At 35.9% G+C, this 22,277-nt stretch overlaps 2 protein-coding genes and 1 long non-coding RNA gene across 3 annotated transcripts; all 3 read right to left on the bottom strand.

Moving 5' to 3' along the window:
• Nucleotides 1–8,145: 8,145 nt before the first annotated feature.
• LOC18586198 (uncharacterized) lies at nucleotides 8,146–13,654 on the bottom strand. The gene is made up of 2 exons (XR_001929668.2): nucleotides 11,989–13,654; nucleotides 8,146–8,375 (listed from the first exon to the last, which is right to left on the bottom strand). It is a non-coding gene; the product is annotated as an uncharacterized LOC18586198 (long non-coding RNA).
• A 1,168-nt stretch (nucleotides 13,655–14,822) lies between these two features.
• On the bottom strand, nucleotides 14,823–16,754 carry LOC18586195 (ankyrin repeat-containing protein BDA1-like). The gene is made up of 2 exons (XM_088802586.1): nucleotides 16,158–16,754; nucleotides 14,823–16,065 (listed from the first exon to the last, which is right to left on the bottom strand). The coding sequence occupies exons 1-2, from the start codon at nucleotides 16,752–16,754 to the stop codon at nucleotides 15,184–15,186; spliced, it is 1,479 nt and encodes a 492-aa protein (XP_088658712.1). The 3' UTR covers nucleotides 14,823–15,183.
• Nucleotides 16,755–18,313: 1,559 nt separating this feature from the next.
• PPL1 (PsbP-like protein 1) lies at nucleotides 18,314–22,116 on the bottom strand. The gene is made up of 8 exons (XM_007009431.3): nucleotides 21,914–22,116; nucleotides 21,681–21,801; nucleotides 21,091–21,171; nucleotides 20,829–20,911; nucleotides 20,601–20,723; nucleotides 20,415–20,486; nucleotides 19,198–19,294; nucleotides 18,314–18,522 (listed from the first exon to the last, which is right to left on the bottom strand). The coding sequence occupies exons 1-8, from the start codon at nucleotides 21,977–21,979 to the stop codon at nucleotides 18,419–18,421; spliced, it is 747 nt and encodes a 248-aa protein (XP_007009493.3). The 5' UTR covers nucleotides 21,980–22,116; the 3' UTR covers nucleotides 18,314–18,418.
• Between the last annotated feature and the right edge of the window lie 161 nt (nucleotides 22,117–22,277).

Here is a 22,277-nt window from a genome sequence, read left to right as displayed (position 1 = left end):
CGGAGAAGTGCTCTACAAAAGGAGTCGAGATCAAGTACTCTTGAGATGTGTGGATGTTGTGGAAGCCAACAAAATAATGAAAGAAGTCCACGAAGGAACTTGTGGAGCTCATGCTAATGGACATATGTTGGCTAGACAAATTATGAGAGCTGGTTATTATTGGTTGACGTTGGAATCAGACTGCATAAACTTTGCTCGAAAATGCCACAAGTGTCAAGTATACGCTGATAGGATCCATGCTCCACCAGCCCCATTGCATGTTTTCGCAGCACCTTGGCCATTTTCAATGTGGGGAATGGATGTGATTGGACTTATTATGCCAAAAGCTTCTAATGGACATCGATTCATATTGGTGGCCATCGATTATTTCACGAAATGGGTAGAAGCAGCTTCCTATGCCAATGTGACACAAAAGGTGGTGTGCAAGTTCATCCAAAAGGAGATCATATGTCGGTATGGGCTTCCAGAAAGGATCATTACGGATAATGCAAGCAATTTGAATGGTGCGATGGTGAAGGATGTTTGCGCTAAATTCAAGATCAAGTATCATAACTCGACAACTTACCGTCCGAAGATGAACGGAGCGGTAGAGGCAGCCAACAAAAACATCAAAAAGATTGTCGAAAAGATGATTGAAGTTTATAAAGACTGGCATGAGAAACTTCCTTTTGCATTACATGCATATCGAACTTTTGTGCGTACCTCCACCGGGGCAACTCCGTACTCATTAGTATACGGTGTAGAAGTAGTTCTACCTATTGAAGTAGAAATCCCATCGTTGAGGGTGTTGATGGAAACAGAATTGGAAGATGCTGAGTGGGTCCGCTCCCGCTACGAACAGTTGAATCTGATTGTGGAGAAAAGGCTTACAGCTCTTTGTCATGGTCAGATGTACCAACGAAGGATGATGCGAGCATACGAGAAAAAAGTTCATCCCAGGCAGTTCCGAGAAGGAGAGTTGGTTCTCAAGAGAATACTCCATAATCAAACTGATTTTCGGAAAAAATGGATGCCGAATTGGGAAGGGCCATACGTGGTAAAGAAGGCTTTTTCAGGAGGAGCTTTGATTTTGGCTGACATGGATGGGGGAGATCTGCCTAATCCAATAAATGCGGATGCGGTGAAGAAGTACTATGCTTAAAAAAAAAAAAAACGAAAGGGGTTCGTGCCGAAAACCCGAAAAGGGCAGCTCGTACCTAAAGGAGGGGGTTCGTGCTGAAAACCTGAAAAGGGCAGCTCGTACCTAAGGGAGGAGGCTCATGCCGAAAACCCGAAAAAGGGCGGCTTGAGGCCGAAAAAAATAGGAGGATAGAATGGAATTTGGGGATGTCAGCCTAAAGGGAACACAAGATGGAGGTAAAAATACACAATGAATGGAGCTCCATAATTTCACAAAATAGGGGAAGTTAAGGAGTCTGCAACCTACAGATTTGCTCAAAGCATCAAACAAGGACAATTCTTGAAGTCGAATATTAGATTGTTTTCTCTTAGTGGTCTAAGTGTTCATTACTTAAAGATCTCATGTTTGCCTTGTAAATTCTGTTTGCCTTGAACTATTTGATTCCTCATATATGAAGTTCTTCTTCGCCTCTTTATTTTAACTCTTTCGTAATTTACCATCCCATGATTCACATAGTGATTGTCATAGAAATGAATGATGATTGGTAAAAGACATAAACTAATTAAGCAAGAAATTACACCCATTGTTCAGCAAAAGACTTAAGGATGAAAAAAAGGAATGGCAGAGCCCTGAACCTAAGGCAAAGTCAGATGTCAAAAGAGAGGGTGCTTAGGGAAAATCTGGAGTTACCTGAATTCTATAGGAGGAAAGAAAACAGGTAAAGAAGATCGAAAGTTGCAGTGAAAAAATCGGATGAAGCAAGAGGAAGGTCTTGGAACCTTAATGAATCATAAACATGAAAAGCATTCTATCATGTCAATCATGCATACATGCCTAGCCACGCACTCGACAAGAATCAAATTAATTCATGTCCCAAGCGTCGAAGGTAGAAAGTCACTCGACCTAAAGGGTTGAGATTGTAAAACTTTGATGGAAAGATTTGAGTTTTTTTCATTTTATGTTAATCCAATTAAGTTAGCATTAAAGAATTTAAATCGAACCTGTTGTGAGATAGGTCGAGCCTAGATTAAGTCTAGGAATTTCAATTTTTAGATCGAACCTGTGGTGAGATAGGTCGAGCCTAGATTAAGTCTAGGAATTTCAACTTTTTAAATCGAACTTGTTGTGAGATAGGTCGAGACTAGATTAAGTCTAGGAATTTTAATTTTATTCAAATCGAACCTGTTGTGAGATAGGTCGAGACTAGATTAAGTCTAGGAGTTTCAATATTTAAATCGAACCTGTTATGAGATGGGTCGAGCCTAGATTAAGTCTAGGATCTCATTTTTGTTTAAATCGAACCTGTTGTGAGATAGGTTGAACCTAGATTAAGTCTAGGAACTTCAATTTTTTAAATCGAACCTGTTGTGAGATAGGTCGAGCCTAGATTAAGTTTGGGAATTTTAATTTTTAAATTGAACCTTTGTGAGAAAGGTCGAGCCTAGATTAAGTCTAGGAATTTCAATTTTTAAATCGAACCTGTTGTGAGATAGGTCGAGACTAGATTAAGTCTAGGAATTTTAATTTTATTCAAATCGAACCTGTTGTGAGATAGGTCGAGACTAGATTAAGTCTAGGAATTTCAACTTTTAAATCGAACCTGTTGTGAGATAGGTCGAGCCTAGATTAAGTCTAGAAATTTCGATTTTTAGATCGAACCTGTTATGAGATAGGTCGAGCCTAAATTAAGTTTAGGAATTTCAATTTTTAAATCGAACCTGTTGTGAGATAGGTCGAGCCTAGATTAATTATAAGAATTTCAATTTTTAGATCGAACCTGTTGTGAGATAGGTCGAGCCTAAATTAAGTTTAGGAATTTTAATTTTTAAATCGAACTTGTTGTGAGATAGGTCGAGCCTAGATTAAGTCTAGATCGAACCTGTTGTGAGATAGGTCGAGCCTAAATTAAGTTTAGGAATTTCAACTTTTAAATCGAACCTGTTATGAGATAGGTCGAACCTAGATTAAGTCTAGGAACTTCAATTTTGTAGATCGAACCTGTTGTGAGATAGGTCGAGCCTAGATTAAACCAAGGAATTTTAATTGAATTTGTTCTAACATGGGTCAAGCACAGATCAAGTCTAGAAATTTCATTTTAAATCGAACTTATTTGGAGATAAGTCGAGTCTAGATCGATTTGATTAAACCAATTGGCTTCGAGATAAGCCAAATGTGGTGTCTACGTCTTTGCACTATCCTTGATTCTCAAGAATGTACAAAGAGGGGCAACTGTAGACACCTAAATCAAGACCCATTACCCATTACCCGTGATGGGGTTCTGGCCACCAACTCCCTGGTGCCAGAACCCCCTCGCCGGGTTGTCCAAATTTTTGGACAACCCGGCTCTTTAAATGGGCACCTGCAAAAAAATCGAGAGGGGGAACAAAAAAACAAAAAAAAGCAAGCAAAAGAAAAAAAAAAGAAGAAGAAGAGAGAGAGAGGTGAGAGGTCGGCAAATGAGAAAGAAAGAAAAAAGAAGCCAACGGAGAGAAGAAGGAGAAGGAGAAAGAAAGGAAGAAAGAAGAAAAAGAAAAAAGAGAAGGGGGACCCGCGGGGAGAAAGGAGAGAAAGAGAAGGAGAAAGAAAGAAAGAAGAAGCCAACGGGGAGAAGAAGGAGAAGGAGAAAGAAAGGAAGGAAGAAGAAAAAGAAAAAAGAGAAAGGGGACCCGCGGGGAGGGAGAAGAAAAGAAAGAGAAAAAGAAAGAAAGGAAAGAAAGGAAAAAAAGAAAGAAAAGGAAAATAAAAAAGAAGACAAAGCAAGTTGACCAAGAAACAAGATAAGAAAAAAGTTGTGGGCTCTTGAATTCACCTGAGTTTCGTCGGACTCAAAATTAGGTAAGTTTTGCATTTTTTGTTATTTGAGTTGTTATATTATTAGTATTAATTTTATTAACATTCAATATAGTTTTTACAAAAATTATAAATGTATTTATAAAATAATAAATAAGAAAAAATATATTTAAGAAATCAAATAAATAGTTAAATAATAATAATAACAAGAGTAAGTAAATGCGAAGAATAAAATAAAAAAAGAGAAAGAAATAGTTATATTATAAATATATTTAGATAATTGTAAATATAATATACATACAAAAATACATGATACGAATATAAATATATATATATATATATATAAAAAATGAATGAAAAAATGAAATGATTATTGGAAAAATTTCACTTAAGAAAGGCAAAGAGTTACTTTTTTTTTAAGTGAATTTTTTTGGGTGCAAAGTTCGAGACGGATTTTCACCGAAGCGTCGGGATAAGTCCGAACTCTAAACTCCAATACCCGTTAAGTCAAATAGTCATTGTTAAAAAATAATATATGTAGGAAAATTTTGTTACATTCGAATTAATTTAAATAAATATTACTAAATAAAGTTAATCCAATCGTTTAAAAATTAATTAATTATTTATTAGATAAGCTTTGTAATCAAGTAAAAAAATTGACCAACAACAAATATGGATTTGAATAGAAAACCAAAAAAATAAAGTATATATATAAATAATAAATAATAAATAATCAAAATTTTTTTAAAACAATCAATAAACGCGCGCATGTAGATACCATCGCTTTATACTGTCATTGCATGCCACTCTTATTTTGCAAATGGCGAGGAAATCCCGATGATGGGATTTCCCTGAGGAGCTTGTAGAGACGAGTTCTTCCGGGGATATCTCTAGGTGAGGAGAATTTCGAGACTTCACCAAAACGTTGGGATGGTCTTCGAATAATTTTCTAATAAAAGATTACCGACTCCATCATTTAAAATAAACAAGTCACGACATCATTATACGCTTGCATCATATGCATACGTAAAACCAAGTGAAAAACTCAGTCTGACAATTCAATAAAAATTTAATTAATAAAATAGGGATTAAACTAAGAAAATGCTATATTAAGATAACTTAAGATTAAATGGTACCGTTCGTAGAACGGGCGTCACGGAGGTGCTAACCCTTCTCCGTGCGTAATCGCACTCCCGAACCCATCTCTAAAAAATGTGGACCAGTTCTCATTCTTTCGACGGAACTAAAATTAATTTAGGACTTCGTCGATTAAGAATCGGGTTAATAGGTGACTAATCACACCTAGATAAAAAAGATTGGTGGCGACTCCCACACATATTTAATTTTTGCCCACGTCTGACGGACGGGTTTCCGGACCCGTACGTTACGACAAATATGAATTTAATTGTGAATAAACATTTGAAGTGAACGTTTTTATTTTTTGATAAAAATAAAAATAATTAGCAAAAGGATGTCATAGATGGCGACAGGGGGTATGAAGATGAACATTTCTCTGTAAATCACAAAAAATTCAATCAAAATTTTCAAATTCATCTCGACATTTTATGCTGAAAACGTCTATCTATGCAAACGCTAATGCTAAAGGATGTCTATGTTCCCATCCCTTTCAAAATAACACTGAGACGGTGAGTTCTCCTGAGCTCCTATTAACCTTCTTTATTTTCAGCAACCGATATGAATAAGCTCCCAATAACCAACACCCAAACTCAACAGCAAGCACCAAAGTAAGCCAACTGCAATAAGTAAACTTTGCAGTTGGGGTTATGACTAGCGTGGACATGACATAGCAAATGATTAATGGCAGTAACGGTAAGAGAACCACTTCACCGAAAAGACCAATTTTTAAAACAGAACCGTAAGCAAAAGCGTGGTGAGAAATGCAGCAGTGTTTGGAATATAAAATAAAAGAAAACTATTTAGATCCATGATTGATCTGCCTGCTCCACTTGGAACCTCAATGGAACCTGCTTCGACTTGTCGAACACCATCTGGCGTATTACAAATGGCTCGATAGATTGCTGTTATTTCCAACCCTACTAGTACCCGGAATGCATTGTGTGTCACTTGATATATTGAGTCTGGTCCGAGTTACAATTATCATTAATGTTTCAGATTTATAAAGCTTAGCCATGAGTCTGCGATTGGAAATTGAGGAAGCAAATTTCTTGGCAGATTCATTGGCCAAGAACTGAGTTATTTTATACTTGATGATAAATGGGATATTTTTTATATTGTTGCTGACCGATGATTTTGGTCACACTATCAATGGATGTTTAGGATGATTCTTGTAACGATATTCCCTCTTAATTGGGATATTAAAGCTTGTAAAACATGTTGGTATTAACAAAAATCTTTGTTGACTAAGCAAACAAGATAAAAAGTATCAAGATCAGATGATTTTAATGTGCACTTATTCTAAAATCAATAGAACAATCTAAAAGGGGAAGTGATGAAATTTTTGCATGAATTTCATAATTTGTGTTCTTTTAATAATTACATAAACTCATCTTTTATAATTCTCTTTCCAAAGCATGAGTGTCTTATGGGTCAAGCAATTATAGACCAATTAGTCAAGTGGAAAGTTTGTATAAAATTCTCGCTAGAATCTTCGCAAACCGTTTGAGACTTGTAGCGGCAAAGGTGATTGGATGCAATCAATTTGCTTTCATTAATGGGAGATAAATTACAAATTTTTCACTTATAGTTAATGAGATTATTAATCTTATGAAGAAGGATAGTATGAGGGGTATTTTTTTATAATAGACTTAAAAAAAGCATATAATAAGAAAAGGACTTTGACAGAGATGCTCTTTGTCTATAATGTTGTTTAATATTGTTGTGAATGCCTCAGCATCAAAAAAAAAAAAAAAAAGCTACCAGTAGTGGGTGCTTTAGGAGCATTGGAGATGGACGTAATGATTTGGTGATATCCAATCTACAATATGATACAGTTATTTTATACAAATTTTCCTTCATTGGTTATAAAGAGTAGTAATTGAAGTAAGAAGTATCAAGTTACAATATGATACTGCTTCGATTAGTCATGGTTAAAAAACACCTTGACGTACCCTTCGAGGCATTGCCAGCAATGATAAAGTATAGCGGTGAGCGAGATGTGTGGACTCCACATTGTACTCAATGAGAAGGCATGGAGTCACGAGAACTACTTTGAAAATAACTTTTTCATTACAACTTATTCTATAATGTCCAATCAAATAGCTAATCCGTGATGACATTGTCTTCTTTACCTTTTTCAGCGTACGGGAAGAATAATTGAAAGATAACATTTTTGACACACATTTACATTGTGCTATGATAAATTAAATGGTGCCGAAGAAGGCGACAAGGTCAGTCAATGTTGGTGTATCCATCCTGCAATTTTATATGGATTTGTGGTTCTCAAGCAATATATATACACTAGTAGTTTTTAATTACAAAAGAAGACATATTAGATTCTAGGTTCTCAAATATGCCCTTCGTTTATTTGCATCATCCTCACTTGCAGGTACTAGGAAACTAGTAATAGAGACCGTGGGATAAATGACATGTTTTTGATGAGATTGACAGTCTTATGCCGTCCATCGGTGATGTAGCCATTGTCCATAATTTGTGTGAGGCGAATTCCTTTGTCGATGCTCTAGCTAAATATGGAGTGGGCAGAGACTCTATGTTTGCTGCTTGGTGGTCAAATGATTCATGGTTCGATATTTGTGATGTGTGATGCTTATATGTTCTCTGCTTATTGCTATTGGTGCTTTCCGGCTATGCCTTTATTTTAGTAGGGATTATGTTGTTATAAATAAATTCCACTTTTGGCAGAAGAAAAAAAATAGTCTTTTTTTCCTGTGGTAATCTCGCCTCTTATATCTTAAAATTTGAAGTCTAGACATTAAAGAGAAAATCTCAAATTCCAATTAAGGGTGATCAAATTCACTGCACCAACCAGTTGATGAATGGCTTTCTTTCAGTTTATTCTGCTAATAGTTGGAGTTTTATGCACCAATGTTTCCCTGCTGTCTCATCTTTGCTTCACAAATTGTTCAGCAGACGCTGCTGAACCAAGGGAGAGGAGCCAAAAGAAAACGAATAGAACCAATGGCAATACTGAAAGACACGCCAGGGGCATAAAAAAGAAATTGTTGATTATTTTGGGTAGCATTTACTAAGTTACGGTGGCAGACTTTGAATTCCTGAAGAAATGCTTGGAAAGTGCATGCATGGTAACCTTGGAGGAATCACTGGCTTTATCAGCTATCAGTTTGATTCATAATTGAGAGGAATGCGAATTTGTTTACCAGTTTTGCTTGCTTACTTACTCAGAATTGACAAATTAAGTCTATCTGTCGCCGACTCGGGCTTGGCCTTGTTAGATTCCCATTGCTGTCAACCCTCTCCCGTCCTTGGCGTTCTTATCGATCCCACATTCTAATAAAAGTTTTACCATCTGCACAAATGATTAAATGATACATAGAGGAAACAATTAATTAACAAATAAAACGCATAAAAAAAATTAGATGTCTGTTTCAATAATTAGTTTAAAAAAGGGGTCGTGCCTGCGGTTGATTATTGGATACCGCAACATGCAACACAGCATCCCCTTGCTTGTGTTGTGAAAACTCAGAAGTATTTCTTGAATACTAGAACAGAGAAAGAATTGAACAGAGAAAAATAAAATAAAATGCAAATTGGTTTTTTTCATTCACACCAAGATTCTCAATACAGTCTTGGTATTTATACAACAATTACTCACACAACTAACTAATCCTCAAGAATCGGGTTTGTTAAAGAATCTAACAACAGATTAACAGAAAACTGAACCAAAGTCTCTAGAAAGTTAACAACCAATTGAAGAAGAAACACTAAAACGACATTTATCTAAACGTTTCAACTAAACATGAAAAAACGACACCTTGACTAGTCGTTTAACCAAACCAAAGCTTTGTACAAATCAAAATGATTTGTTTCATTTGCAGCTAAAACAACTAAGTTTCAAACTCTAATGCATCAATCAAGCTTTCCTTCAAAACGCTTCAATCCAGGTTTCAATCATCTTTCAACATACACCCATGATTGAATGCCTGGTAAACACCTAATCTCCTTCTCAGAAACTCAATTTTCTTTGGGCAATCCTTTTGTGAAAATGTCTGCAAGCTGTATATCTGCTGGACAGTACATCCCTTCAATCTCACCTTCTTTAACTAGTTCTCTGATTGCATGGTGTTTTACTCTTATGTGTTTTGCTCTACCATGCTGTACAGGATTCTTGGCAATTGCTATGGCAGACTTCTTATCTACATGAATCAAGGTGGCCTTTTCTTGCTTGAAACCAAGATCATTTAACAATTTCCTCAACCACACAACATGATTAGTTGCTGCTGCAGTAGCTATATACTCAGCTTCAGTAGAAAACTGAGCCACAACTTCTTGCTTCTTATTATTCCAGCAGAAAACGCCACTACCAAACGATAAACAAAAACCTCTAGTACTCTTTGAGACTTCTAAAGAGCCTGCCCAATCACTATCACTATAGCCATGTAATTCACTATTCTCGTTCTTCTCATATCTCAATCCATAATTCAGTGTGCCTTTCACATTCTTGATAATTCTTTTTACTGCAATGAAATGCAAAGTTGATGGAGCCTGCATAAATCTTGAAAGGAGACTTGTAGAGTACATTATGTCAGGTCTTGTTGCTGACAAGTACAGCAAAGAACCAACCATACTCCTGTAAGTCACTACATCTGCTTGTCCAAATCCATCTTCTTTGGCCAACTTGTTCCCAGCTGCAAATGGAATATCAACTGCCTTACATGAATCCATACTAAATTTCTTTAACAATTCTCTTACATACTTTGATTGATGCAGTACAATCTGATCAGTAAGTTACAATATCTTCATCCCTAAAATATATGACATAAGGCCCAAATCTATCATTTCAAACACATTTAACATTTGTGCTTTGAAGTCTTCTAGATAAATCTTGTTTGGACCAATGATCAGCATATCATCAACATATAGTGCAACAACAAACACTTGATCAATATCCTTTTTACCATCTTGATTTGTTCCCTCAATTCTATTTTTTTCTCAGTTTCAATATTGCCCTTCATCTACAACTACATCCATGCTTATTAACACTTTGTTTGATTTCATATTATACACCCTATTACCTTTGGCTAATTCACTATAGCCAATAAGTACAGTAGTACTTGCTTTAGGATCAAACTTTGTCCTTTTTTCATCAGCGACTTTTACATAGCATATTGAACCAAATATCTTCGAATCAGACACAGAGGGTTTGAAGCCATACTACAATTCATAAGGTGTCTTCTGTGATAGAACCCTTGCCACTGTTCTGTTAAGTATATAATTTGCAGTGTTAACTGCTTCAACCCAAAACTTGTTTGGCATATCCTTCTAATACAATAAGCATCTCCCCATTTCAGCAAGTGTCCTATTCTGTCTTTTTGAAGTTCCATTCTGCTGAGGGCTGTATGTGACTGTTACTTGATGCTGGATACCAAACTTAGCCAGAAATTTCTCAAATTCAGAGGCAGTGTATTCAATACCATTGTCACTTCTTAAAGTCTTTAACTCTGTTCTGATTGATTCTCCAACAATGCTTTAAACTTTAAGAAATTCACTAAGGCATTTGACTTCTTTTTGAGAAAATACACCCAACAATATCTGGTATAATCATCAATGAACAAAATATAGTATTTGCTGCCATTTAATGACAAAGTTTTCATGGGGCCACTCGAATCTACATGTATTAGTTCCAACTTTTGACTAGCTCTCCTTTGGAAAAGATTTCCTTTTCATCTTGCTAAACTGACATATATCACCAACTTTATCAGGATTTTTTATAGCTGGTAGACCTTCAACTAGATCATCTGTAGCCATCTTTGCCAGTGAACCATAGTTCACATGTCCCAATCTTTTGTGCCAAAGCTCAGAAGTATCCATTTCACAGTAAAAGGCTACTTGATTAGCATTCATCAAATTTAATGGATAACAATTATTCTTCATTTCTACAGTAATCATCTCTGCACCTGTAGGATCATGTATGGTGTAATATTGGTCTTTGAACAACAGTGCATAATGACTCCTGGTTAGCTTTCCTACACTAAGTAGATTCTGGTCAACTTCAGGAACATAATGGACACCAGTAATATATTTCACTCCTGTGGGAGTCTCAACTGACACTGTTCCAATGCCTAGAACCTCCAAATAGACTCCATTACGTATCTTTATCCGAGTGTTAAAGCTCCTGTCTAGCTCAGAAAACAGTTTTTTTATTTCTACTGAGATGATTAGAACATCCATTATCTATAAGCCAAATATTATTGGATAATGGGTCAGCATCTGTCCTGGCCATGAACAACAGCTCTCCATTCTCATCTTCATTTTCAACTATTGCTGTTTTCTCTTCAACAACAACCTTCTTTGCTTTACATACCTTTTCCACATGTCCCATTTGATTACAAGACCTACATTTGACATTAGGTTGATACTAGCAGTAATTACTTGTATGATTTTTCTTCTTGCAATATGGACAAGGTGGATATTTATCTCCTTTGCCCTGTTTGCCATTCATATCCTTAGTTCTAGCCACTAAAGCATTCTCAACTGAATCATCAATCCTAATAGCTCTCCTTTGTTCTTGAGCTAACAGTGCATTTGCAAGTTCTATTGTTGAAATTTGAGACAAGTCTTTGGAATCCACTAATGAAGATATTTTTGTCTCAAATTTTTTAGGAAGACTAACTAAAATTTTGTTTACTACCCTTTTTTCATTGAAATCCCCTCCCAGCAACCTCAACCAATTCACCACTTTCATAACCTTGCTTATATAGTCCTTAATACCCTCATCTTCTCTCATTCTCAAAACCTCAAACTCTCTCAACAAGTTTAATATCTAAATCTACCTTGTTCTATCACTACCCTCAAATTCTTCCTTAATCTTATCCCAAGCATCTTTAGGATTATCACAGGTCAAAATTATGATAAAGAGAGAATCAAAAGCTGCAGAATGTAAAGAAAAAAGTGTTTGATACCTCTTAGCCACTTCCTCACTGTGCTGCTTTATTTGAGCAAGAGTAAGATTTGCGTGCCTTTAGACTAGAGTTTCTCCTCCAACTTCAATCACTTCCCAAAGATCAAAAGCTCTGAGAAACGTCTTCATTTTGACTAACCAAATTGGGTAATTTTCTCCTGAGAAAATTGGGGGATCTAAGGCATTATAACTGGATGAAGCCATGACTCAATCAACACTGATTAAAGCAGCAAATTACTGAAGACCAACTAAAAAAACAGAATGGTTTTGGTCCTTCGAGAACTTAATCGCTTTGATACCATGTTGTGAAAACTCAGAAGTATTTCTTGAATACTAAAACAGAGAAAGAATTGAACAGAGAAAAAAAAAAAAAACTACAGATTGGTTTTTTTCATTCACACCAAGATTCTTAATACAGTCTTGGTATTTATACAACAATTACTCACACAATTAACTAATCCTCAAGAATCGGGTTTGTTAAAGAATCTAACAATAGATTAACAGAAAACTGAACTGAAGTCTTTGGAAAGTTAACAACCAATTGAAGAAGAAACACTAAAACGACATTTGTCTAAATGTTTCAACTAAACATGGAAAAAACGACACCTTGACTAGCTGTTTAACCAAACCAAGGCTCTATACAAATCAAAACGATTCGTTTCATTAACAGCTAAAACAACTAACTTTCAAACTCCAATGCATCAATCGAGCTTTCCTTCAAAACACTTCAATCCAAGTTTCAATCATCTTTCAACAGCATGTTCTTCCAATAGAGGACTTCTTTTTCCCATAATTTTCCATCTTTGTGGTGTGTCCTCCGAAGCCAACCTACTAGAATTTGAAGAGCTTCCAGTAGGTTCTTTGCGCTGCAATGTGCAAAGCAATCTCATTTTGATTTGTCCCATCTCTGATACATTCAGGACAACACAAGAGAAATGTGAGTAGAAGCCTAAGATCTGCTTCTCCAACTACGTGGTGCAACGCAGTTTTACCCTCCTTTCCTTTTACACGATCAAGATCTTTATCCACTACCAGGAGACCAAGGACCGTCCATTTTGCAAGGCAAGTTGAATAGGGCTAAAGCCATCATGGTTCAACTTTAAAGCTAGTGATGGCTTCAAGTTCATGATCTCCATGGCAAAATCAGTGTGCCCCGCAGCTGCAGCTATGTGCAGTGGGGTATCAAAGAATGGTATCTGATCAATTCCATCCAAAAGATATGCACCCTCTCGAATTACTGCATACAGTGCATCGTTATTTCCTGCTTGAGCAGCCCCTCGCAGTCTCTCATGACGCTCATCCATCTTGAGAATACTGACAAGGATAACAAGAGCTATAAACAAAAGGAAATTGACAGAATGATCTCGCAGACTGTGTGTTTCAAGCGTTTGATACTTAATTAGTAAACAAACTACATATATAAGGTGCTCTTTGACGGTCCAAGGAAAATTTTCCAAGCAAGAAAAGTGGCCTAATTTGGTCAAACACGCTTTTCAGATTGTGGTACTCCAGTTTAAAAGTTGGGGTGAGGCCTTTGAAAGAATGATGGATGGGTTGTGTGGCTGGGGTGTGTGTGGTCAATAGTGAAAGAGTGCCTTGTTTGTAATTACAAGGGAGAGAGTGGGAAGTGAGCGGAAGACCATAGAAAAACAGAGAAAGCAAAACAGAGGACACGATTAACTCAAGACTTATGTTGGATTGTTTAACTCAAGTTGAAGTTTTTAACGAGAGAAATGATTGAATGAAAATTAAAACCCAAATAGCATTTAATAGAAAGATTAATAACATGTAAAAAAATTAAGTCATGAAAATAATATATTTATTACATTTTTTAATTAAATCTAACACCTATATAAATTTTTTTTGGACGAAAATTCTCTATTGATTATTATTTTAGACTGTCATTTTATATTAATTTTTTTCAATTATATTTATTAATTAATAATAAGATTTGTATTTTAGGTAAGAAAGAGTTAGAATCATATCGATCTACTTTATGCAAATGAAGCATACTCAATTGCATTAATTAATAATCATATTGAATTGCATTTATATATAAAATTTATTATTAAAAAAGTAGAAAAGTAGATCTATCATCATAATCCCATGCTTAATAATTAACAACAACAAAAAAGTATAAAAGAATTATATTGATGACAGGTTAAACACATATAAATATCGTATACCTCAATGAACAAAGAATGTTTAGAATCACTTAAGCATTCATTTTCACAATTTTAACATTACAATTACTGCTTCATTTTTAGAAATTAATATATAGTTCATATTTAACAAAATAAATTCTTTTGGTACATTAATGGATTATAAAAAATATTCCGGAGTTTTTCCTTTTTCCAATTCTTTTCTTTATTGCTTTTCCTATTAAGGGATTAATTGGTCATGCATTGTGTCCAAAACTCCACCTCGGATCCATGTCAGCATCACTAACACCTTATGTTTGATTTGTGTTAAACAATTTTACTTAATAATTGCAAAAGAAATGAAGAAAATGAATTATTATTAATTTTAATAAATTAGTTAGAACTTCAATTCCATTTTGATTTCTTTGTTTGCATTGTCAGTATATAATTCACTCAACTTGGTAAGAATGTAGTTTGGATTGAGAGTTTTAACAGTATTTGAGGCCTTATGAGTTATGATTCTTCATGTTTTTTATGGTTACCCTTATAATTTGGAACTTGGGGCATGTATTTTTTCTCAAACTGAGAGAAAGTGATCAGGAAAGGATTAGTGGATAAGAAGGTATAATGTCCAACATGAAAGTTTCACCATCTAGTAAGAGATAGAGAAAGGCTCACGAGCCAAATACATGGACATAAGTTCCCACCCAGAATACCAAAGGAGTATGTAAGCTCATTGCCCCCCATATATAACAGAACATGCTTCTATCCAGTAAAGGAAAAATAACATAGTTGAGAGGATTGTGCTTCCATCCAGAAAATGCATGGGTGAACCATCATCAGCTGAGTTTCAACACATGACGTGGGCATCCAAACTCCCTCAGGAAAGCCAGAATAATTCTTTCAGAGCTAAGCAATAGAACATCACAAACTTAAATTGAGCTAACTAAAACAAGAAATCATTGCTAAGCTAGATACAAAAAGGGCTTCCCTTGGAGAGGCCTGGAGGGGACGAAGGAGCCAACCAGCTGAACCACATAAATATTTGATGATGATCACAAAAAGAAATTAGACTTTAATATGGTTTCGACATTTAGCACAGCTGGAGTAAGAATACAAATAACAATAGAAAAAAAGGAAAGAAGTTGTACGAGACAGAAAATCTTTCTTCTTGGTACAAATCTGCAGCAAACATAACTGGCGATCCGATAAGCCACCAGGACAGCTATTAACGTTGACAAGCAGTAGTTCACAACGGAAACAGCATGATACGTTAAGTATGAAGGTGCAAGAGAAATAAGAGATTGCAGTTTCCATGAGATGACAGCTACTAAAAGCATGTAACAGGAGCCGAAAAGGGAAAGTGTTATGAGAAGAAACAAACAGATTAAACGATTCGGGAGGAGATATGCTGTTAACCCAATTGCCGCCCAAAAAGTTAAAGTGTTGTATAACCAAAACATGGTAGATGCATCTACCAAATTTTGCCAGTCCTCGGCCGGAAGATATTTGCCACTAGGAGGATTTGCTTCCAGCAGCCAAACTTTGTTAGTGTGGGATGAAACATTGTCACCTTTCTTGGGAGGATTTAATGAGGCATCGTAAGTGGCTGTTATAATTAGCACAGTCACTACTAGAAATGTGTTCCGCATCCCATTTGAGATACCCTTATTTCCACGAGCTGCCATTGTTACAAATTTTTGAAAATATGACATCTTTGATCTGAATGAACTGATGTTGATCGAAGAGTTGGGATTTTTGGGAAGCGAGGAACCACGCAAACCTCCAGCTTTGATTAACATATCCATAATCTCTCTATTATCCACTTGCCTTTCAATCCTTTGGCGTTCTAATACGATATCTAGAGCCGTTAATCCCTCCAAATTTTTGGCATTGATATGGTCTTGACTAAAATTTTCCAGCAATACTTTTACCACCTGATAATTGGAAATGCACGAAATTCATATTCATAAAACTAGATCTCTTTCATCATATAAGTCAATTGGAGTCAATGAGATAGCTAGCGTACCTGAGGTCTATTTCTGATAGCTGCAATGTGCAGAACAGTGTTGCCTTCAATGTCCCTCCAACTCAGTAGTTCGTTTTCCCAACGTTGGGCAGCTTCATGGCGGCTCCTTCGGAGCCACCCCATCAAGACTTCAAAAGCTTCAAACATGTCGTTTTTGACTGCAAGATGGAGAGCAGTCTCGTCTCGAACAGTCACATCTTCAATAGCCTCAGGACAAGCCTCAAGAAACCTGATGGAAAGATCAAGGTTTCCAGTTCCAACTGCATGATGCAGAGGAGTCAGGCCCTCCCTCCCTTTGACACGAACAAGACCTATATCAAACTTTAGGAGTCGAAGCACTGCTTGGATTTTGTCATTTCGCAAAGCCAAATGCATGGGACTAAACCCAGCTTGGTTTAGCTTTCTTGCAAAGGATGGCTTTAAGTTCATCATTTCCATCACAAAATCAACATGCCCAGCACATGCTGCTACATGTAAAGGTGTATCAAGAAAAGGCACCTGGTCAATACGCTCCAAAACATATGGATCTTCCAGGATTAATTCATACAAGACACTAATGTTTCCTGTTTGAGCAGCCCCAATCATCCTCCAATCCATTGTGCTGGGGATAATAAATTATGCAGCAATATCCAGACTACTGAAAACTGATGAAATTTGCAAGAAAAGATTAGAGCAGCTTAAAGAATAAAGAAGCAGAGGATAATATAAAGAGGAAAGAAGCAAGTCAGGCAACTAATCATAAAATCAACCCACTGTATGAACTCTTAATTAATAATTACATATACTTCCTCATATGTACTTAAAAAAATGCCTTCAAGTCATTCCGTATCTTTTTTGTTTCTCGATTCAAAATCATGTCATCTGTCCAATATATTAAAATAAAATATTCCAAACGAAAAATGACAGTGTTTCTCTGTTTCTTGTAACTTTACTAAACTTGATTTTCTTGAATATCCCCTTCTTGGCCCTTGAACCCCGTTAGAGATACTAACTTGATTTTCTTGAATATCCCTCTCCTTGGTCTTTGAGCCCCATGTCCTATAGGATTTAAAAGATTAACTTTACAGGCTTATTTTAATCAAATACCCCAATTTTACCTTTCATTATATATTATAGTAAAATTGCAATAAGCATGTGCTGTCTATTAGGAGTACTGGAAGCTTACTTGAACTAAATAAATGACAAAATTTGATAAAAATTTAACACTTGTTGATGGTACCATTCTTGCTAAACTATAAATCTTTTATTACAGAAATCTAACATTAGATGAAACTCATTGGAATGAAATTGCCAATGGTTGAATAAAAACCTTAACTTGGAGTTTATTCTGCTAATAGTTGGAGTTTTATGCACCGATGTTTCCCTGTTGTCTCATCTTTGCTTCACAAATTTTTCAGCAGAGGTTGCTGAACCAAGGAAAAGGAGCCAAAAAATATATAAAGAAATTGTTTCTATTTTGAAAGAATAGAGCCAATGGCAACACTGAAAGACATGCCAGGGTTGTACATTGCATCAATACCAAACAGAGTTTACACAAGCGCTGCCATAGACTTCTCTCTGTTTTAAGAGACCAAAGCATGCAACCCTCTAGAGTTGATCAAAAGACTGCCTACCCATAATAGAACAATGGGACTTGCATCTCAAAAAGCCGTCGCAAGCTAACCCACAAAGACTACTGTACATGAACCAGAGCCCAGTAGCAGCCCTGTATGTGGTTTCTTCTCTGCCAGCAACCGATCCAATGCCTAGCTGCATAAACACCCTGGAATTGGGAGTGGCTTTATAAATTTCAATCCTGCTCCTACACCCAGGTTAAAAGTCACCCATCATCACAACTCTGGCCATGACCAAGAGAAACCTGCTATGAAGGGTTATTGGCCTTTTTGTGATTAAAAAGAAATTGTTGATTATATTTTTGATATTTTAGTTAGCATTTACTAGGTTTTGGTGGCAGACTTTGAATTCCTGAAGAAATGCTTGGAAAGTGCACCTCGGAGGAATCACTGGCTTTATCAGCTATCAGTTTATTTCATAATTGAGAGGAATGAGAATTTGATTACTAGTTCTTTTGCATTTGGAATCGCAGTGCAATATAATTACACAAAGATTGTTTTAGTTCCAGAGGGAAACAAAAAGAAGAGGAGGAAGACAAAGTATTGACAAGAATCGGTAATGTTACAATTTCCGGAAAATGCACAATGCTCACAATCAAGAAGTATGTTGTTCGCCAATTGGGTTATTAAAAGTTTGCACAACCACTTTCAAACATTGAATATCCTAAAGGAGTCTATGACAGTGAACAATCTGTCTTTCATCTTGTCCCACCTTCTCTCATTGGCTCCGGTTGTCAAAGTGTAGAATTTACCTGATAAAACAACATGCCAGAGGGATCACAGATTGGTTTTGAAGTACAGAAAGCAAGGCATCACAATGGCATGCAACTGACTCATTATTTGGAGATAAAACGACAATAAGAATACAGTCCTAGGATAATGATGAATTAAGGAAATGTAAATTAACACCCTATTCACTCTGCTGGAATCAAATTTTCCATCATAAGCTTTTGCTTCTGATGATCTCAGCCTCCAAATTCCTAGTGTGTTTATGGATTCCAATTAGGGTACCATATGAGAGCAAACAGTCATAGTGTCTATGCTCTTTGGTTTTCCCTCTCACGACATTTTTTGTAAATGAAACGGTAAGAACTTAATTGAAAACCTTTTAGTTGCCACAGCGTGTAAACAACATAGAACAGTTGAAGATACTGCTGCAATTAGTCTCAGTGAATATTCAGAGCAATTTGCTAACAACTCAACAAGTTCTTTTCAAATGTCGACTTGAACCTTACAAGTTTGGATAGCATATGGTGTACTGAGAAAAGAGTATCTCCCATATGCATAAGGTATTCATGTAGTATTATAAATTACTATTTTGTTACCAATGGAAACTACTTAAATGATAAGACTGTATACTGCTGCAATAAAAAAAAACGTATTACCATGCGCATAACGTACTTATATATTAGGAGTTAGTTTCATACCATTTCCAATACAAACTGCACTAAGAGCATGTCGAGTGAAGTTTTGAGCCTGGGCAACAAACTCAAATGTATAATAAGCTTTTCCGTCTACATCATGCTGTGTCATATATACAAAAGACAACATATCAATCTATAATGTTTTCTTACAAATTCTAGAACTGTTTAAACAGGAAACTGCTATATATATATATATATATATATATATATATATAACAAGAGGAGTAGGTATAACAGTTAACAGTCAAAGGCTCATTAAGTCATGCAGCACTTCGATCGGTACTACTTTTTTGGAAGGGCAGTGAAGATATGGAAGTTCATTTATCAGCATAAACCTAGGATTGAGATTCATGGAATTACCCTATTCTGAGAATAAATGTACAGCATTCTATCATGGAATGAACTCAAAGGATCGTTTCTACTTCAAACCTATATTCTATTTGCTGCTTTTAAAAATGAAAACACCGACCAAGAAATTTATTACATAAATGGCAATCGGTTCTAATTGAACTTTTTGTGCATTAGGGGGTGTTTACTTTTGTTCCAAGTACTCTTGTGAAGCCTAGACAATGCTGAGGTGTAGAGGAAACTCAAAGGGACTTTGGGATCCTGAACCTATTTGGGACAAAAGGACTTTACAGTATTTTCTGTCCATAATAATATCACATGAGGAATACTCGGGGAAAGAGTAGATGCATGAGATTGTCATATTGATTTTGTGCACTTCTGAGTGACAGCTTCACATGAAAGCCAAACAAATGTTGACTCAGCTTGGCACACTAGTGAACAGTGAAGACAGCCTCACCTAGTCAGACCTCCATAATAGAAAATCACCACTTGTATTAATTAATATCGAGAAAAAAAAAATTTCATAACCCTCCCCCAGGAAATATTAGTCTTTTAACCGTATACATCTCTATAATCAGTCCTTGACTCCACTTAACCAACAGAATTGTATGTTCTCCTAGTAAAAATCTGAGGGAAACAGATTGTGTTAATTAACTTTTAAATTTTAAATTTGTCCTTCCAAGTTGAACTAGCTATGGCCCAATAGATAACAATAATAGAGGAAATGCCAGCCAAAGGTAAAAAGTAAAAGGCAAAGAAACCACACCAGGTTGCACAGGAAAGGAAATAGATATAAAAAGCATAATTAGCCAAATATTTGCAGGGATAACAGATCCAGCTTTAAAGAAAACAAGAAAATGATGGAAGCAAACCTCTGCAGCCCCAATTAGCTTTGTTTTCTGTGTTGCAGGAGCCAAAACTTTCTTGATTAGAGTTTCAGCTACCTGTTTTAATTTATAATGAGTATTAAGCCTTGCTTATCTGTAAAAAGTAAAACTGGAAAATCTCCTATTTTCTTATATTATAAATCTGATGGTAATGTAGAATTCATGGCGAACCTCTTGTGGGGACCCAAAGTCTCGAATGTCCTGTTTGCTGGTTGCTATCAAATTCACACTGACGCTTTCTAATGGCTCAATAACATCTTTGAATACCTTGTCTTGACCTTCAATGACTACTTCCTGCCAACGTGCAATGGGGACTAATCATTATCAATTGTGGTTTCCGATATGCACCAGATTAGACAAGGAGTAGAGAATAAAACATTAGAGAGCAGAAAACGCTACCTGCCACCCAAATGGATAGAGAAATGAGTATCCGTCTTTCTTGTCTGTCATTGAGAGAAAACCCTTTTTCGTTTCTGCAGCAACTGAACCATATCAAAGGTGTCCTCTTAGGATATCAGAAAATATTATTCAAGGAGCAATACTTTGCATAATAGCAGGTGGAATTGATCTCAATGCTTCCTGAGAAGAAGGAAACAACAAGATATGGACAAGGAGCTATCTCCTGGAATGTTCTATACATATGAAAACTGAATATGCTTACATGCAATAGGAGTTTGGTCAACAATTGAAACCAAAGGAGCAGTGATGCCAGCAGCAATCATTTGGCGTCTCCCACAACTATCTGCAAAAGAATTAAAAAAAAAAACTGTAAAAGAAAAAGAAAACTGATAATAGCCTGCTCACATAAAGTTATTTGCTTAGTTCAACAGATGAACGTCAAGGCAAATAACATTACAGAACCCACACAGTCATCACTCTGACCTTCATCACAAACAAATTTCACAAGAACAAAATCTTTCGCAACTTTTGAATGAAAAAACTTTCAGAATTGAACAGAATGCCATGAATCCTTAGCTCATTGACCATTCTAACAATAGCACTTGCCAGCTAACACATTAGTAAATTCTTCCATTTTTTATTACAAAAATTTTCCTAGAAAAAGGTCAATTCTTTTCCAACCGTTGAATTCTTTGCACCTATCAAGCTACATTTCAGTGGTTTATCACATTTAGTTTAATCTGACCAAAAAATTCATTCAATAAAAAAATGCTTAAAAAAAATCCAGAAAGACCCCTAAACAGTTTCAGTTTTGTTGCATTAACAATGAATCATTAAACCACAATTTATCACCTTGAAAGTGAGAAGAGCTGGAAGAATCTGCAGCTGATGATGACTGCTCAGCCCTTACATGAACAGAAACACCTCTTTTACAGCAAAGAAATGCACCATGATGATGCTTCCGCAATCCTTTCTACAACAAAAAGGAAAAAGCCACCATCCCCCTTCATATCCTACCAAAAACAAAGAAAAAAAAAGGACCCGATGCAGACAACAGATATATTAACATGTTAATGAAAAGAAACCTGAGGAAAGAAATTAATGAACAATGTATGATGGAGAGAAGGCACTGAATTCTGCAAAGCTGCCATCGTTTTCTCTTTTATGTTCAGTTCATGAACTAGTGAAAGGGAAAGAGCAAAAAAAAAAAGCTGGAAAAAAAGGCAAAAGAAGAAGCTAAAAAAGAAAGAGTAGAATTATTGTTTGGTGCTGAGAGCTTATCTATGAAATTATCAGTTTATCTTTGGTTTTGTTTCGCTTTGTTATCCATTTGTGACAGTGTTGCAAGTGGCCTGCCTACCTTTCAGACAATGTCACACGTATAAAGGCTTTTCTGTGGTAGGTATGTTTGTTGGCTTTGGACCCACTTTTCTTTCATGTTTTTCTTTA

This window comes from Theobroma cacao, chromosome 10, assembly GCF_053813885.1.
Source record: "Theobroma cacao isolate CCN51 chromosome 10, ASM5381388v1, whole genome shotgun sequence".
In the NCBI taxonomy this organism is placed as follows: domain Eukaryota; kingdom Viridiplantae; phylum Streptophyta; class Magnoliopsida; order Malvales; family Malvaceae; genus Theobroma; species Theobroma cacao.
The sequence above is the reverse complement of the archived record's forward strand: the minus strand, read 5'-3'. Positions and strand labels throughout refer to the sequence as shown.